The sequence below is a fragment of the Drosophila busckii genome, chromosome 3R (genome assembly GCF_011750605.1).
Source record: "Drosophila busckii strain San Diego stock center, stock number 13000-0081.31 chromosome 3R, ASM1175060v1, whole genome shotgun sequence".
Taxonomy (NCBI): Eukaryota; Metazoa; Arthropoda; class Insecta; order Diptera; family Drosophilidae; genus Drosophila; species Drosophila busckii.
Window position 1 is genome coordinate 9,239,269 of NC_046607.1, and position 17,155 is coordinate 9,256,423.

A 17,155-nucleotide genomic window follows, 5' to 3' on the forward strand; every position below is an offset into this window, starting at 1 on the left:
AAGCACCTCTTTAACCATCAAAAAAGTTTAATTACAAAATTAGTAATAAGGAAGTGAAGTTACTTATCGCATGTTGCCCTGCGCGCAGCAGGGAAAATGAGCGCAAATGAAGTGTATAATCGTTATAGAGATCAGAGAAAACTTTTAAGAGATTTTTACACAATAGATAAAAACTCACTCCTTCAAAGATATTCCAAATCGCCTCCAAAGATATTTCATGTCGTGTATTCTTATTATTATTATTAGCCAACAGGTTCATACTCGATCTGAATTTTATTAAAGCGTTTCGCAAGTCAAAGCTTTATCATAGAATCAAAGCTTCAAACTTCAAACATCTCCTCCATCGTGCTAATTTACATTGCTATACAGGCCTGATCCACCGTCGAGCTCTTGAGCTCTTCTTGTGCTTGGCCATGTCAGTTGCTTAAGCTGTTTATTAATATACTAAACTGTCTGCTCTTGGGTTAGGCACAACCACAATCAACATATATTGCTGCTCGCTGGCTAATTCTATTTGCATATTTGGCTCAAGCTTCATACCTGTTCATCGTCGAGGTTAAGTTAACATCGGTAGTTTTAACATATTTTCGGAAGTGATTATTTTTCTAGTATAGGCATCTTAAGCCATGCCTTCATATAATACTGGAAAGGCGCAAATGTTTATTTGTTTTCTTTAATAATTCATTTTTTTATTTTATGTATTAGCTCAGTCATACTTAAAAAGCTTAAGCAATAAGTGTATTTATTTATTTAATGTCGACTGTGGACAGCCAACTGTAAACGAAAATAATTAAAAGAAATATATAAAATTAAATGTTCATCAAAAAGATAAACATATTTATAAATTTTTATGTTAAGAGAGCAAAACAGACCTGACATTTATTGCGAATCACTTATTATTAGTTAAGTAAGTCAACGCTTAAGATTTAACGCTAAGGCCTCTGTGTTTAAATTGTTGTAATTCCTACAGACCCTAGGAGGATCTCATGCAAGGTACAACTGTATTAAATTTAGGTACGAACCAAAGAAAAGCTAATAGTTACGATCAATTATTAATATACAATCAATAACAATCGTTATTACAGCTAATAACTAAACAAATTATACTACATATATTTATATGTATGTATATAAAATAAACGTGGTTTTCAATTGAGCTATTGTCTCCAGACTTATGTATCTACATGTCTTTAATGCAATCACATGCACCAGGTACGATCGTATTCGCATTTATTATAAAACCAGCGGCTTATCCAAGCATTTTGTTTAGTCATATTCGTAACTTCGTTATCAATATTGAACGATTGAAAATCGTGCTAAAAATGTAAGAAAAATAAACATTAGTTTATATAATAGAATAAATATGTACATTTTACTCACGATTGGCTTGGGGAAAATTCGCTTCATATCAACGCGATGTAAGTGCTCATCATGAGCCTTTTCAAGCCATTTATACTCAGAGCCGCTCATACACGGCAAACAGAGATTGCATTCATCTCTATCACAAGACGTATTGCAGTTATAAGACGCACAATTATTGAGTCCAGTAGCTAAGTTCTTGTCAGTTGTTATCATTTCGTTAAGCCTAGAAGAGAAATTAATTAGCTCTTAAAATTTGGGCATATTTCATAGAAACTTACGGCGTATCACTTGCACTTGTTGAAGTCACTGGCCGAATGCCCACCAAGTTAAAGACACTGTAGAGCACTTGCTCGTATAAAATAGAATTTGGTTTGAAATGAGCTGAAGAAAGGTTTGGCGACATGTTGGCCTCCATTAGATAAACCTTTAGGTCCTCGTCAATAAACAGATCAAAACGTAGCAATTCAAAGAAATTTCGTGTTTTATATGCGCTTAAACTGTTCACTATATCTTGCTCTTTTGCCAAAATAGTTCTGCGTACAATGCTTTCGACTTGTACCCAGATTTTTGAGGGATCCATAGACTGATCGCGCACATATGCTTCAAAGGCAGAGCGCATGCTGCTACCATAGAGAGCATAATATTTGGCTAAAGAAGGCACTTCCCAGGTAGGTAGATAATTGTCACCCACAACATATTTGTCCACATTTTCTGCATCGAATGGATAGTACTTTTCAGGGCAGTAACGAAATAAAACATCGCCTGTGTAAATGTAGGCACGAAGAGGATTCACTGAAGTTATCACAACATAGACGCCAATGTCAAATTTATGGCCATCGACTAAAAATGGCCGCTGTATGAACTCCTGCACAAAGGAGTCATTGGAGCTCTGAACAATGTCTTGAGGTGGTTTTACTTTGATATGTCGGTGAGCATTGTGCTTCTGCACAAATAATGTATCTGGATGTGTGGCTGCATACTCTAAGAATTCCTCTCCTTGTGCAGGTAAGCGAAATGCCCGTGGTAAAAAGGGCAGCTGGGAAGTACACAAGTCAACCTTAGTTGTTAAATAGCCACATCCTGGCAAGTGATTTACTAACTGATGATCGCCAAGGTCTTTTAGTTTCGGATAAACACGATACGGATAGTCATGAGCCCACAATAAATCCCATTTATTTCCATCCATCTCAACTCTTTCATAGCCGAACCTCTTCAATACGCTCACGACGTGCACCAAATGATCTTCTTTGGAACTTAGACCGTAAATTGAATAAGTTCGACGATGCTGCACTTGTTCAGTCACACTGATGCTGTTGTTCTTGATTGTATGCATTATTTTGGTGTAATCAGGTAAAAGTTCTACTACCACTGCAGTGAAAACTGTGGCCACTAAAAATAACATCACAGTACGTAACTGAATTGAGCCCAGATTTAGTGCAGAATGTTTAGCGGGAGCTTCTGGAAACTGAAGAAGTGAAAGTTTTGTACACAAATGCATATGTGGATGGAAGTAATCATTAGTCTTACCTCATGCTCATTCTTTGATTTTTCTTGTGTTTCGGCGTTCAAATGTGGCTCCATTTTTAAATTTCAAATTAAAAAACACAAAATAAAACGTGTCTAATTTGAATAAAGATCTTCACCCAGTTAAAACTGCGAAAACAATAGCTTGGTCAACTAAATAAGAACAAAAATATTCATTCACACGTCAACGTTCAAATGTTATCGGCTAACAGCTGAATTTCTTCTTCTTCGCGAAATGCTTACGATGCTTGGCGCGCAATTCAAACTGACAGTTGATTGCAGACAATCGTTTCGCTTAAGTTTTTTTTATTTTAACCAAATTATTTGATTTACTGTTCAAATGTATGTATTATTTTGAAACAATACAAAATTTGCTATTGATATTTCAAAATACGTAGTATTAGTTTGTTTTGTTTATTTTAATATTGTTTAATTATTCTTACACATTTATTACGAATCAATTGCAAAATGTCTAAGCGTATACGCAACACTGAAGAGCAAAAGCTGAGAACACAGCTTAGGAGTGTGTTTAAAAGAGTGGTTCGAATGCTCGTTATGAATAAACTTTGGTACGACGGTGATCAAAAGATTTCTACAAACGCTAAGAGAAATATATCTCTCTTAGTGCGTCAAAAAAGAAAAATTGGAATGCTAACAGCTGCCGTAAGTCTCTGGGATTCTTTGCTAAACAAAACTTAACTTTAATATTTGCATACTATAAGGAGAAAACGCTTCTTATTACACCCCATCGAATACGAACTATTGCAGACCGCAAGAAACTTTGCAACTTGTTCTTAGAGCTAAGATGCTTTTATTGGATTCCACCGGTTTGATTATACATAATTTAATAAATAATAATTTTAATAATTGTTATAGCATTCATTATATTGTAGAAAATGCGTGCTCATTTAATTCCCGTTATAAAATATATAACAATTTCCGCTGGTCGTACGGTTATAAGAACTGGAGACATGCCAGTTGCAGTTTACTTTATTATAACAGGAGAAGTTCAAAGGGCTTACACCAAATATATAAAGGTACAATGGATGTTTTAGATTGTAATAGGTTAGAAATTTAAATGCTTATCCTGTTTATACAAGCTGACTGGAAAGACTGATACAAAAGTCGAAATGATCTATGGACCTGGAGATTGCATTGGCGATGTAGAAATACTTGAAGACTGCTTACGCACTCATTCATTGATAGCTGCATGTATGTATGACTTTATGTTTGCACTCCACAAAACATTAGACAAGCTTTCTATTTTAATGAATATTTATAAATATTTGCTTCCTAAAAAGTATTTATAGAATATTTGGAACATCAATTAACAAGTTAATTTATTTTATTAAATTTAAGTGAACGCTTAATATAAACATTATGTGAAATGATCGGTAGCATCGGATGTATTTATTTAAAGTGGAATCTTAAATTTATTACAATGATAAATTTTGTTTACCTATGTACATGGTACAGGTACCAAGAGGTATAAAACAAACACGCGATATGCTGACATAGACGAAACACACTAACATACATATACAAAATTTGCATCCGTACATATTCGTGACCAAAAGCAAATTCCTGCACCAACCAATTTAATCAGCAATAAACAATGTTAAGTCCTAATTCGATTCAATCAAAATGAATAGCAAAACACATCACCCCCGCCACCTGTGCGGGTATTACACCGCGCCAACATTTCAACGAGCTAGAATGTACGGATGTGTATGCAATCAAATCAAATATAAGTTAGTAGGTTGCTACAACAGGCCCTTAAACTCCATGCCCAGAACTGAATCTCAAATTTGCTTTCACTTCGCAACGTTGGTGCTTATTTTGATTTTTTTGGTATTGTTGCTTTTGCCATGTTTTGCTCAAAACTCTTTTTGGTGTATCGGCTGGGAATTTTTGGCTGAATTGGCATACAACATTTTGCATTTGCTGTTGGTGGCCATATAACGTACATTTTGTATCCTGGATTCACAGCACAATGTGAGCTCCTGGTTTTGTTTGAATCTGACTTTAATTCAATACTAAAGCCTTACATGCAGAAAATTTGGAATGAGAAGAAGAAAGCCATTAAGGCACTGGACTACTTCAAATTTCTTAATGAAGAACAAGTACGTTATATTATAGAAAAGTATATTCCAATACTAATGAGTTTGTTGTAATGAGAATTTTAGATAACAAGTGCATGCAAATTAGGGACCATTAAACAGTTTAATGCTTTGGACACAATATATAACGAGGACAAGGGAACACTAACTAATGTTCATTTTGTGCTTAGCGGAGAGTGTTGTATACTTCAATGCCTTAATATGAAAGTAATTCGTAATATAGCTTGGTTACATACAATTCGTATAGTAAAAAATTTATTTCGTTTTATACAGGTAACTGTAAACAATGGAAAGAAGATATATGAACTTATTGATATAGAGCGAGATAACGGTAGTGAGACAAGCATTCCGGAAATTTCTTCAATTAACTCAGCGGAGAGCCAAACAAAAAAAAAGGTGAGTGATTTAACGAGGAAACAATTTGATATATGTACAAATATAGGAGCTAAAGCAAGCAATAACATAAAATCAGCAGAATATCCAGCCTAGAAAGTTTCATATAAGAGAAATGGAGAAAGCTTGTGGGCTTGGCGCCAAAACCCAATTACCTAGTATAACTACATCTTCAAAACGAACCCTTAGTGCATCAATACACTATTATGAAGAAGAGTATAAGTACTATCTCGACGAATATTTAGAGGAGGGTAAACCGTACAGTTCCAGAAGCCATTCGAAAACCTCTGTAAAGGACATTTCTAGTTTTAGATCAAGCATTTCATTTGCAAAGCAGCTTTCAAAAATTCCTTCAAGCTTAAGCATTTCATCTTCCTCAAGCATATCAATAGATTCTGATGCAATGTTAGAATCTGAAAGAGAGCTATCTCTATCAGATTCGGAAGTAAGTTAAATATAAAAATGTTACTAAAAAATATTATTTACAAATGAATTTAATAAATATTATTTCAAATGTTTTATAGGATGAAGCAATCGAAAGCCGTTTTATTGATGTTGGATCCCTAACATTCGGCGGTATCTTCGGATTGGGAGAACAAATAAAAGACCGTGTTATAATGGCACGCAGTACAGTGCAATGTTTAATGCTGCCCAGATTTTTCTTATTAGAAAAAGAACAAAATCCAGAAAATGTGTGGCATAGGCGACTTTTTTATATGGAGTGTATAATACCGTCAAGAGAAACTTTATTTGATGATTTTTTAAAAACATTAAATTGGAAAAAATTTAAGCACGACTTTATAAGTCAAAGCTTAAAATCAGATACAAATGACATTGGTAGGGAAGAAGATATACCAATAATATGTCGTATTATCGAAAATATGTAGATTTAATTATTCCATTGAATTATTAATTGCAACACTTAATAATCCAAATTTAACGCATGTGACTGCCACCTAAGTTTCTTACTTTCAACTAAAAACATAACTACACTGAAAATCTAAACTGTTATTTTTCACAATAAAAATGAATTCAGATGAAAAGCATTTATGGTTATTTTAACGGAGCCTAATTTTATTTAGTGTTGGGGTATGAATAAGTTTCGTCCGAATTGTATTTTAGCCATACTCTTCACATATTTATTTTAAATGAGAAAAGACTGTGCGTCAACCAGCAAATGTTATGGCTACCAAATGGTTACCATGTAAACGGTCGCTCCTTAAGTCAACAAGGTTCAGAAAATATTTTATTTCAACAGTATTGATTGGACTTTTGCAGTGAAAACATTTAAAATTGTGCAATTTACAAACTAATTATGTCAGGCACAAATTTGCCAAGAGTGCCAGAAGGTCTACGAGACCTAATGAAAACTTATACAAAAGAGGTTTTACGCGAGAAACCCAAAAATCTGAATGAATTTTCGTTAACATTTTTTGAAAATATAGAGGCTAAGAAGCCGCAACACAAAGTGGCAAGATATGAGCCGCCGCAAAGTTATGAAACCATCATGAAAAATAGAATCAGACAACAGGTGCCAGTCTCATATGCCTTTAGTGTAATACCCGATAATCTTACGGAAACAATAAAGAAATTTATTAAAGCTGTTCTCAAAGAAAATCCAGACAATTTGCTACATTTTGGTGTTGAATACTTTCGAAATCTTCGTACTGGTCAGGCAGGAACGATGACCTACACTAAATATACGGCATATGAAAAGTACATGAATGAAAAGGGAATTAACCCTATAGAAACCAAAGTAAAATGCGAATGCGGACGTGTTTTAAATACAAAAGGTGAAGAGGTTCAGCAAGAATCTAATAAAGTAAATACATTTGAAGTTACTAAAGGCGCTGATTTTGAACAGAAAACACACAATCTTAATTATTTGAAAGCTGTTTGCGTTATTCAGCATCATTTTCGGCACTACCTAAAACGACGTAAAAGCAAAGTGGAGAAAATAGCTGCCGATTACTCTAAAAATCAATATGACTTACGTACAATTTTGCTAATACAGAAACATACACGTATATACTTGTCAAAGCAACGAGCCAAGAAAGAAATAAGAACTACCGATAGCTATAACACTGCCAAATATATCAATGCTATTTATATAATACAAAGACAATGTCGACTTTATTTAAAACGGAAAAACAATTCGAATAAGTTAACTCGTATCTCTTCCTCTAAACATAATGCTTCTCTTATGTCAGCTGCATTTATTATTCAAAGAGCATTTCGACGATTGGTTAAAGCCCGAAGAGCTAAAAAGTTTACAAATGCTGAGCATGAGCAAAGCGAAGATGGCAATGATAACGCATCTGAAGCAGCGTCCTATACGTCCGCTTCTACAGCCCTACTTTCCACAGAGTCGGCCTGCGAACACAATGACTTTGGAAATCCTACAAGCAATGAAGGAGAAGGAGTTCATCAGCAAACAATTACAGAAACTGAAGAGGTTGAGAACGATAACACGAACCTAAATAAAAACTACGCCAAGGCTGCAATAAAATCCAATGAAATGCTGAAAAATATTAAAGGAAATGGTAATTACATAAATTGTAAATAGAACGCAAGTTCAACATATTATAAAAATAAAAGTTCTTTTTACAGACGTTATTGCTAGTGAAAATTCTAATCAACCCAATTTAAATGTCAGCCACATCGTAAGTCAGGACACTAAAGAAGATAATTATGGCGACAAAACAGCAACAGTGAAAAGCGAACTAAATAACGACTTGAGCTTAAATCTTATAAATAATACAATGAATGCCCTATCCCAGGAAACAAGCTTATCGTCTGAAAATGATAAGCATGTGAAGAGCCCGTCTCTTGAACATAAAACTGAAACTTCATCTTTGAATGTACATTTCGATCCGATTACTACTGTCACTGACAGCACTGAACAGGGCATAAAAAAAAGAAATCTAATCATTGATGAAGAGATATTGACAGAAAAACTATCTGAGGTTTTAAGCTCTGTAGAAGAACCAACGAGCTCGAATGAACTACTACTGAACAATGCAGAAAATAGGACAAAGACATTGCCTACAGAATCAGGTAATTTTTGCAAAATATTTGAACTTTTCCTTATACCTTATGCAAATAGTTTGTAAATTATACAAATTACCTTATACAAAAATGTTCTAACAGTTAAAAGTCGACTAAAAATCTGAAATAATTGTTCATGCTGGCTATTAATAATATGCAATGATTGATGATTGCATAAATAATTTATTTCGAAATAATTTTTTAATAACTTAAGAATATTTAAATTAATATATAATATTTATAATATATATATAATAATTAAAACCAAATTAGGTTGAGACTTAAATAAGAAAAATACGATATGTTGCAACCGGCACACTTTAAATTTTAAAAGTGTATGTTGCACACTTAGCAAATACATAATAATAAAAGTTAGAATGAACAAATTAATTTTACCTTAGCACATATAATATTAAATTATTTCAGAAAAAAATGTATGAAGTTATGTTGTTGTTGTTTTTTTAATATTTGTAGAATCTGTATCTGCTGTTGAATTTATAAATAATGCTGATGAATCAATGAGAAATAAGCGTGATATTGTTGACGCTTCTGGTAGAATCTCACCATTCTCAGAAGACACACAAAGTAAATATTCAGTTGGAGTAAATAGCCTTCAACAAACTTTACAAAATATACAAGAATCGCCTCATGCTGATATACATGAAATTAGTGAAGAACTTATCAAACATAAGAATACCGATGTCGAACATTCTAGTAGAATCTCGCCAATTTCAGAAGAAGAGCAGGACAAATATTCAGTTGAAATCAATAGCCTTCAACAGGTTTTACAAAATATACAAATACCGCCTCTGCAACATGACACTAATATGGAAAATAAAGGTAAGTTATGAGCACCAACAGATTTTTAAAGTATTAATATAAAATTTGATATTTGCAGATGCTGTACTTTGCCCGGCGCCAGACACTACTCATAAAAGCAAAGCCGAAATTCAGGAATCCAACATTTCTATGGAAAATTCTGACAGCGCTAGCATAGAGAAACTGAAGGGTAAACACGAGATGGAAACTGAGACCAAAGATGAAAAAGGTTTAGAAAATATTAGATCCATTGTCATCCACAGTGTTCTTCCAGGTGAAGAAGATTATGAGTTAATTTTGACGGAGGACACTAGCATCGACCCTAGCAACAAAGAAACTGAATTAGCAACCAACAATCAACAGCTAAAAGAAAACTGTTCAGTCGTTAAGTCTCCGGATATTACTGTAAATACTGAGCAACAGGAATGTTTGGATTCTTTAAGCAAATTTCAAGACAATGCTAATAATTATATTAAGGAAACGCAGAATTTACCTGTAAGCGTTAATGAGACTTCAATCATAATTCCAAATACACAAGCCTCAGTGGACTCCAGTGTTCAAAACAAAATGAAAAATGCTTCAGAAGAAACTCACATGGATTCTGAAATATCTTCTGCTGCAACGGACTTACGAGAGGAAATTAATGAAACTGATTTTACCGAAAACTTGGAAGTAAATAAAAAAAAATTCACTAAGGTCTCTAACTCCGTGGAAGGCTTATCGGATTTAGCTATAAAACCCTTAGATACTGAACTGATTCCTGAAAAGCAGAGCTCTATAGAAGTGTTAACAGAAACAACATCTGAGATGCCTAGAAATAATAAGCTTCAAATAGATTCTGAACTCAAGGCGAAGCCACAAATTTCTAATAAAGGACAATCCGAAGAAATTGAAATAATGCAAAAGTCACAAGAAGTGTCTAACATATACAATGATACAGATCATGACCATATCGAAAGCTTAAGTGCTTCTGAGCATACTAGTAATAACGATTTTATAGCAACGGTGGATCAATTAAATTTATCTGTCACCAGCGCAATCTCCTCAGATTCTTTAATTACTTCTAAAGTTGATGAGAAATCCGAATTAGATGAAGAAACTGAAACTCACATAAATTTAGAACTGAGTCCAGCTCCTGACTCTTCAAATAAAACAGATGCAAAAATAAACTTATTGGAAGATGGGCCAGCCATTGCAGAAAATCAAGATCCTTCTGTCGAATTGCCTGATTATACAGATATCAGCGAAAACAAAACAATTCTAGTAGCAACTGATGTACTTCAAACCACACAAGAAAATAAAGAACATAATACGAAGCCAGATACGCCAAATACAACTGAAGCAAAAATATATGCAAATGTACAAGAAATATTGAATAATAGTAAAGATTTGGGTTCTACAAAAACAAGTACGGATGAAGCTACAATAGATTTAGACGTTCCGCTAATCAATAATGAAAAAGAGGATGAAATATTAAACATGAAAAATATAGGGGGGGTCCTGCCATTATCAGAAACTGATAATGAACAAAAAAAAACGGAAAGCTCTGAAGCTGGCGTTAGTCCGAAACCAAAATTAGATGCAGCATCAAGCTCTGCTGAGAAGCACAACATTGCAGACATTGAAAAACTAAAAACAAGTGATTCCCAATTATCCTTAGAAGGTCATATTATAGAATCAAAGCCAATTGAATCAGATGCAGCAGGGGACACAATTCCAGCAGAAGTTAAGCCTCTAGATGAAGTTCAGGAAAATAATCATACTGAACAAGTGTCAAGCCAAAATGCTTTCGAGATTATTGAAGACCAAACCGCCTCACGTGGAGAAAGCAGTGAACATAATGAATATAATAAAAACAATGAATCAAATATAACAATTGACAATTTAGGTCAAATTAAAAGTATCTTGGATAGCAATTTGGACTCCAAGGATCGCCTTCATATCGAATCAGTTGAAGGGCAAGGTAGCTTAGCTAGTCATTTGGAACCCACAGATGATCTTCATAATGAAAATCAATTAATTGATCCTGGAAATGAACCGGAAGCTGATGGTGAAGTGGAAGTTCAAAGTGAAGTCGCCCAAATTGGAAAAATATCTGCAGATTCTGTGGGTGAGGAGTTAACAAATTTTACAAATATTTAATAATCTTTACAAACTATGCATTTCAACAGACACCACTAAAGCTGTTCGTGCAGTGGAAGTTCAAAGTGAAGTCGAAGTTGCCGAAACAGGAAAAATATCCGCAGATTCTGTGGGTGAGTATTTAACAAATTTTACAAATATTTAAAGCAAGCTAATAGCAAACTAAATGCTTACAAATTATAAAGCATTGAAGTCATGTTCGAAGTTGCCAAAGTAGGAAAAGTATCTGAGATGATGTGTGGGTGAGTTTTAACAAATTTTATACATATTTAAAAATTTTTTATAAATTATGCATTTCAACAGACACCACTAATGCTTCTGGAGCAGTGAAAGTTCGAAGTGAAGTCGAAGTTGCCCAAATAACAAAAGTATCTGCAGATTCTGTGGGTGAGTATTTAACAAATTTTACAAATATTTAAAAAATTGTTATAAACTGTGCATTTCAATAGACATCACTAAAGCTGCTGGTGAAGTGGAAGTTCGAAGTGATGTCGAAGTTGCCCAAATAACAAAAGTATCTGCAGATTCTGTGGGTGAGTATTTAACAAATTTTACAAATATTTAAAAAAATTTTATAAGCTGTGCATTTCAATAGATGTTATACATATTTAATAAATCTTTATAAATAATGCATTTCAACAGACACCTCTAAAAACGAGAACCATTTTGTTGATTCTCAGGACACATCAAGTAAGTTGTTAACTTTTGCTTTTTGTTATTATTTTTAAATAAATCAAAATAAATTTTAGCAGCTACTACCACTACGGATAAAATAGAATCATCTAGCCAGGATCCCAATGTAACTATTGGTGAGAATTTTATGTTTTATATTTTTCTAAAAATTGTTCTTCACATTAGCAGAAAAAATCTACATTGCTTTTGACTAATCAATTAATTGGCACACAAAATTTTACCAACACCACTAATGAGAATAAGAAACACCCCATTACAAAAGATAAACAGCCAATGGGCTCTACATCAGACCGTTTAAAAAAGGGACCAATTGCTGAGCTTCAGCTAAAGTCATTTAAATTGCCAGCTGAGACAGGACCTTGGTATGAGGTTCATAATGAACATACATCGCAAGATTCGTATGATAAATTGAAGGAAGAGAACTTAGCAAAGGAACAATTTGAAGCCGATAAAAATGCAACTAAGGAAACTAAATTGTATAACGAGAGTCCTGAAAGGGCACCAAGCTACTTTAATGGAGAAGGCTCAACGCCACAAGATACTCCAAGGCCAAAACGTTCGATTTCATTCTTTGTTTCATTTGATGGCGACGATAAAAAAGAAACTTATAAAATACCAAAAAGATTCTTAACCCGCACAGATGCAGCTAAAAATAAGCAATTCGTAAGTAATAATGGAAAATCAAGCAATTCGAATGATCCCAAGACCGTGAGTTTAAACTCTATGTCAGACGAAGAATGTGCACAATTAGCAAAGGATTTAAGCCATGAACAGTATGGAGTGCAAAAGTTACAAACCATACACGAGTTAAATGAAAACGAATCAAGCAATGAACTTCGAACTGATGACGAAAATGTAACTGATTATGAAAATGTAGAAGTAAAGCCATTGATCGAGCCCAACTCAAACTTAGAAGCGATTGGCACTGAAAACTCAAAGCTAAATAGAAGCGCACAAATTATACAAAAAGCTTACAGAAACTACAAAAGTTTGCAAGCAGTCAACATAGATAAAGCCTGCACTAAAGACAACTGTGAAAGAAATGCAAATGAAACTTTATCTATAAGCCCAGACGTAAAGGATCAGACAAGCAAGAATTTAGCCGCCATCATCATACAAAAAGCAGCTAGGCGATTTTTACAAAATAAACAACAAACTAAAAGCTGTAACTCTTCTACTGAAACCACAGAATGTTTGACCAGAGAAAAAGCGGCTTTGATTATTCAAAATGCATTTTTAAACTATTTACAAAGGAAAAAGTTGGAAAGCCGTGATGATAGATCTGAGGATTCTTATACCAGCTCGTTGATCACAGCGGTGCCGTTAAATGATGTAGAATCGTCACCGTCATTATCTTTAACATTGATGGATACTGAGCTGAATGCTAACTCTATTAAATCTGAATGGTTTGTTGGCACCCAACCAATTGTACTTGAATCAAGTGGTACAGCTATAAATGATAATCAGGAGACTAGCACGTCTATTGATTTAATTGCACCTGAGAGCACCAACAACACAAAAGTAAACGCTTGTATTGTAGCTGATCGAAACGATGATATGCATGAATCAAAATTAACATCTGATATTGGCAATAATATTAACGAACTTACACCAACACAAGAATTTAAAAATGATAATGGAGCTTCTAACAATTTAGCAGGTTCGTCAAACGAAGCAGTTTTGGATGTTGTAGAAGACTTAGCAGATAAGGCCTTCGCAGCCGTCTCACCATGTTTAAAAGGTAAAATTAAAAGAGAAAAAATTAGAAAACAGTCAAAGTTGTGTGAGTATATTTTATGTTTTATGATTTGCAGATGGAACTAAAGTCTCACCTGGGCAACTTTTACATGAGTTTCTAACAGAGGAAATCGAGTTTTCATCAATGCAACAAAATAATGATAAATATCATGAAGTACAAGAAGAACCATGCATAAAAAAATGTGTCTCACGTACCAGCCTTGATCAGGATCAGGATGTTAAATTAACTGACGGTACAATCTCATCAAAAATTGAAACAGAAGTTAATATAGATGATAATATTCAGGGTATTAAGTCCATAAATGAACTGCAAACATTGTCCGCGGACGCACTGGATGAAGCTACTGCTAAATTGTCAAAGCCTGATGAGGTAATTGAGAAAATGGCCAGACGACGATCGTCAGAATTGTTGGAGCAGCACAATGATGAATATCGCATTGCGGAAACAAGTTTTGATGAGCCTGTTATTCACTCCATGGGCTCAATCCAAGATCAAAGCTCTCTCGATATTGAAGATGGTGATATAATACTTTATAAACGTCTGCAGCGTGATGAAACGGAGACTCGCGAAAGCTCGGCCCAAAGCGAATCCGTTGTGTTCGGCATGGCCGATGCTGAGCAAGATTTTATTAGTGACACCGAGGCAAACAGGCCACAGCTTCTACGTCATTATACAATTGCTGGCGACAAGCCACATCGTATTTTCAGATCCGAGACCATGGACGAGACAGGTAACGAAATGGAGGAGTTAGAAGGCTATTTGGACGATGAGACGTCTGAGAATATTCGGAAAAAAATCATGGCATATTCATTGTCAGATGGAGACTCTGATGATTGTGATGCTGGTAAATTAAACCAGGAGGACTTTAACATAGACACAGCATTGGCAGATGCCATGGACACTTCTACCGAAACAGAGTCAACTATTGTATCTGCAGCCACTAGAATTCAAGCAGGTGCACGCGGATTCTTAACCCGTCGTAGACTGCGACGTGCCAGTGCTGGCACCAAGTCGTCAACCCAAGAAACAAAGGCATCATTTGGTAATGATGCCATTAGTGAGTCGCTGGAACGCTTTATAGAGGAAGAAGCTGCTAAAAAGATACAAAATGCATATCGCTTTCATAATAAAAGACACAAGAAGAAGGCAAACGTATTGAAAAGCTCCAGTTTAGAAAGCAGCTTGGCTGCTAAACGGCTTACTCTGCAGCGTGGCGATGCACTTCGCAATGATTCCAACTCTACACCAGAAGATGATCATGGTAGTGCCACCAATATAAGTGGCACTAAAATCAGTAGCACCAACATCAGTGGCGGAGCAGCAATAGAGTCGGTAGATGAAAAGAACAACAGCAAGAATGGTAACTTTTATATAAGTTTAATGTGCATTAAAATAAAATCGCTTCTTACTTTAATAGTTGTACGTGCGAAGAGGAACACAACAGGCTTAAAATGGCCAGTGTTAAGGCAAAACTCAATGCCAGTCCAAATAGAATGTGAGGTGCTTCGACTTATACCCAAGCATCTGCGTAAGCGAGTAAAGAGCGCAGAGAACGGGAGGAAAGTGCGAAAGTGAAAGTAATGACATAACTTGGAAGATTATGCAAAATATTCAAAGATATTAACCAATATTTATTTATCAATAAATTCATATATATGTATATCAACTGTTTTTTCACTGTCTGTCTCAATATATAAAGAATTTTCCAAAATTTAATTAGCTTGCATTGTTATATCCTACAAAAAACATCAGTTTACCGGTTGTGCACGAGCTCCCAACAACATAATATACATACATTTGTACGTAAATACAAAATGCATAAAAGATAAATATAAATTTTGGTACGTGCATACATGTACATTGTACTACATACATGAAATAGTTCATAACACTGCAGATATATACATACAAGCTCAAGTAGTCAAAATTTTCATAGTTTCCCAATTATAAATAGAGCACTAACAATGATCGCTATTACAGGGCAGATATACAAATGTGTGTACAATTGGTCTGATTTCCATTTAGGAAAATGTACACGCGTGCTTTTTCAAAAACAAAGTTTTATTTATATTGACTACGAACTACTTCTTTTTATTTACAATATGTAAATTCTAAATATGTATGTATGTTATGTATATAGTAGCATAGTAGGTATGTATGGCTCCACATACAAAATTAGAATGTATGTAAAGTGCTTCATGCTCATCTCATAAACACTTTACGAATTATGTGTATATCTAGGTGTGGAGCGCATGTCTCTATTGCTATGATTATTCTAATTATGGTTTCTTTAATTTCTCTGCTTCTTTGCGTGCCTTGAAACCACGAAAACTCGACTGTATTTTAACGGCAGCATCTGTGGCAATTTTCTGCTTTTTACGCACGAGAAATCCACGAAATCCCGCCTGTATTTTGGTAGCACAGCGATCTTCCACTGACGTCACATTCGCATCAACAGCTCCGTCAACGCGCTGGCCATCAACGGCCCTATTGGCGTTTTTTGGTTTGTCCTCCATCATGTTTTTGGCGTGGGTGCGTTGCTGACGTTGCTGACGTCGTGCGGCTAGTAGATTTGGTTTACTTTGCGTAGACAGATATCCGTTGCTATTGGATGGCTTGGTCGTGCGATGAAGCTGCTTGCGCACGCGATAACCACGGAAATTAGCTTGTATCTTAATGGCGGCACTTTCTTCCGACTGCAGAGACGAGGCTGATTCAGGCGAACTTGGATAAATGTACATGATCTTGAAACGCACTATGCACAAATATATGTTTTTATATCCTATGTGTGTGTGTGTGTGTGTGTATTTTCAGACAATTATGACACAAGTCACATCTGCAATTCTATAAAACTCAAGTGTCACTGATTCTGTACATATGTACCATATATACTTATACAATATGTCTAAGTGAATACAAATTTTCGCTGGGCAGCTGACTGAACTAGCTCGCTTGAGATCTATTGAGGTACTGACGTACAATTAACGAGCTTTTGCTGCTGTGCACCAGGAATTTTCATTTCATTTTTCCATTCACAAAACAAATACGCCTCTGCCCCTTTCCCAATCCCATACATGTATCGTTTATGCTCGCGCTCACACTCAGCGGCGTCCATACGGTCCATCAGCATTGTATTTGTATCTTTTGTGTGCACACACACATAGCTAAGTATCTATGTTTGTATTGTGTGTACAAACATAGCATCTACGTATGTTGTATCTTTTTTTGAATGTGTATGCAATTATACAAATGAATTTACGTATTCATATCCACATGAACACATGGATTTGTCTCT

At 34.9% G+C, this 17,155-nt stretch overlaps 4 protein-coding genes across 7 annotated transcripts; 2 read left to right on the forward strand and 2 right to left on the reverse strand.

Annotated features, from left to right (window-relative positions):
• Window positions 1-862: 862 nt before the first annotated feature.
• LOC108602074 (probable tubulin polyglutamylase ttll-15) lies at window positions 863-3,165 on the reverse strand. Its single transcript, XM_017990094.1, has 4 exons — window positions 2,890-3,165; window positions 1,641-2,827; window positions 1,381-1,585; window positions 863-1,316 (listed from the first exon to the last, which is right to left on the reverse strand). The coding sequence occupies exons 1-4, from the start codon at window positions 2,941-2,943 to the stop codon at window positions 1,200-1,202; spliced, it is 1,563 nt and encodes a 520-aa protein (XP_017845583.1). The 5' UTR covers window positions 2,944-3,165; the 3' UTR covers window positions 863-1,199.
• A 124-nt stretch (window positions 3,166-3,289) lies between these two features.
• LOC108601996 lies at window positions 3,290-6,438 on the forward strand. 2 transcript variants are annotated; one of them, XM_017989994.2, is made up of 9 exons: window positions 3,290-3,549; window positions 3,609-3,713; window positions 3,780-3,923; window positions 3,987-4,098; window positions 4,876-5,009; window positions 5,073-5,213; window positions 5,280-5,402; window positions 5,482-5,844; window positions 5,924-6,438. In XM_017989994.2, exons 1-9 carry the CDS (start codon window positions 3,355-3,357, stop codon window positions 6,284-6,286), a joined length of 1,680 nt encoding a protein of 559 aa, XP_017845483.1. In that variant the 5' UTR covers window positions 3,290-3,354; the 3' UTR covers window positions 6,287-6,438. The 2 variants fall into 2 exon arrangements, with proteins under 2 accessions (XP_017845483.1, XP_017845484.1); XM_017989995.2 differs by lacking the exon at window positions 3,290-3,549 and having other exon boundaries at window positions 3,635-3,713; window positions 3,763-3,923.
• Window positions 6,439-11,701: 5,263 nt separating this feature from the next.
• On the forward strand, window positions 11,702-15,491 carry LOC108603970. Of its 3 annotated transcripts, XM_033293970.1 has the most exons (5): window positions 11,702-11,795; window positions 11,858-11,941; window positions 12,051-13,842; window positions 13,916-15,220; window positions 15,278-15,491. In XM_033293970.1, the coding sequence occupies exons 3-5, from the start codon at window positions 12,375-12,377 to the stop codon at window positions 15,433-15,435; spliced, it is 2,931 nt and encodes a 976-aa protein (XP_033149861.1). In that variant the 5' UTR covers window positions 11,702-11,795; window positions 11,858-11,941; window positions 12,051-12,374; the 3' UTR covers window positions 15,436-15,491. The 3 variants fall into 3 exon arrangements, with proteins under 3 accessions (XP_033149861.1, XP_017848668.1, XP_033149862.1); XM_017993179.2 differs by having other exon boundaries at window positions 11,702-11,941; XM_033293971.1 differs by lacking the exon at window positions 11,858-11,941.
• A 479-nt stretch (window positions 15,492-15,970) lies between these two features.
• Window positions 15,971-16,839, reverse strand: LOC108603972 (abnormal spindle-like microcephaly-associated protein homolog). The gene has a single exon (XM_017993183.1). It carries the CDS (start codon window positions 16,599-16,601, stop codon window positions 16,140-16,142), a length of 462 nt encoding a protein of 153 aa, XP_017848672.1. The 5' UTR covers window positions 16,602-16,839; the 3' UTR covers window positions 15,971-16,139.
• Between the last annotated feature and the right edge of the window lie 316 nt (window positions 16,840-17,155).

Bases quoted from the DNA above. Each gene is read 5' to 3' on its own strand.
- LOC108602074 (XM_017990094.1), bottom strand. From the start codon at position 2,943: ATGGAGCCACATTTGAACGCCGAAACACAAGAAAAATCAAAGAATGAG. The intron at 1,586-1,640 runs GTAAGTTTCTAT...TTTCTCTTCTAG, and splicing joins ACAAGTGCAAGTGATACGCC to GCTTAACGAAATGATAACAA. The intron at 1,317-1,380 runs GTGAGTAAAATG...TTACATTTTTAG, and splicing joins GAATTTTCCCCAAGCCAATC to CACGATTTTCAATCGTTCAA.
- LOC108601996 (XM_017989994.2), top strand. From the start codon at position 3,355: ATGTCTAAGCGTATACGCAACACTGAAGAGCAAAAGCTGAGAACACAG. The intron at 5,010-5,072 runs GTACGTTATATT...TGAGAATTTTAG, and splicing joins AATTTCTTAATGAAGAACAA to ATAACAAGTGCATGCAAATT. The intron at 5,214-5,279 runs GTAATTCGTAAT...CGTTTTATACAG, and splicing joins TTCAATGCCTTAATATGAAA to GTAACTGTAAACAATGGAAA.
- LOC108603970 (XM_017993179.2), top strand. From the start codon at position 12,375: ATGGGCTCTACATCAGACCGTTTAAAAAAGGGACCAATTGCTGAGCTT. The intron at 13,843-13,915 runs GTAAAATTAAAA...TATGATTTGCAG, and splicing joins CGTCTCACCATGTTTAAAAG to ATGGAACTAAAGTCTCACCT. The intron at 15,221-15,277 runs GTAACTTTTATA...TTACTTTAATAG, and splicing joins AAAGAACAACAGCAAGAATG to TTGTACGTGCGAAGAGGAAC.
- LOC108603972 (XM_017993183.1), bottom strand. From the start codon at position 16,601: ATGTACATTTATCCAAGTTCGCCTGAATCAGCCTCGTCTCTGCAGTCG.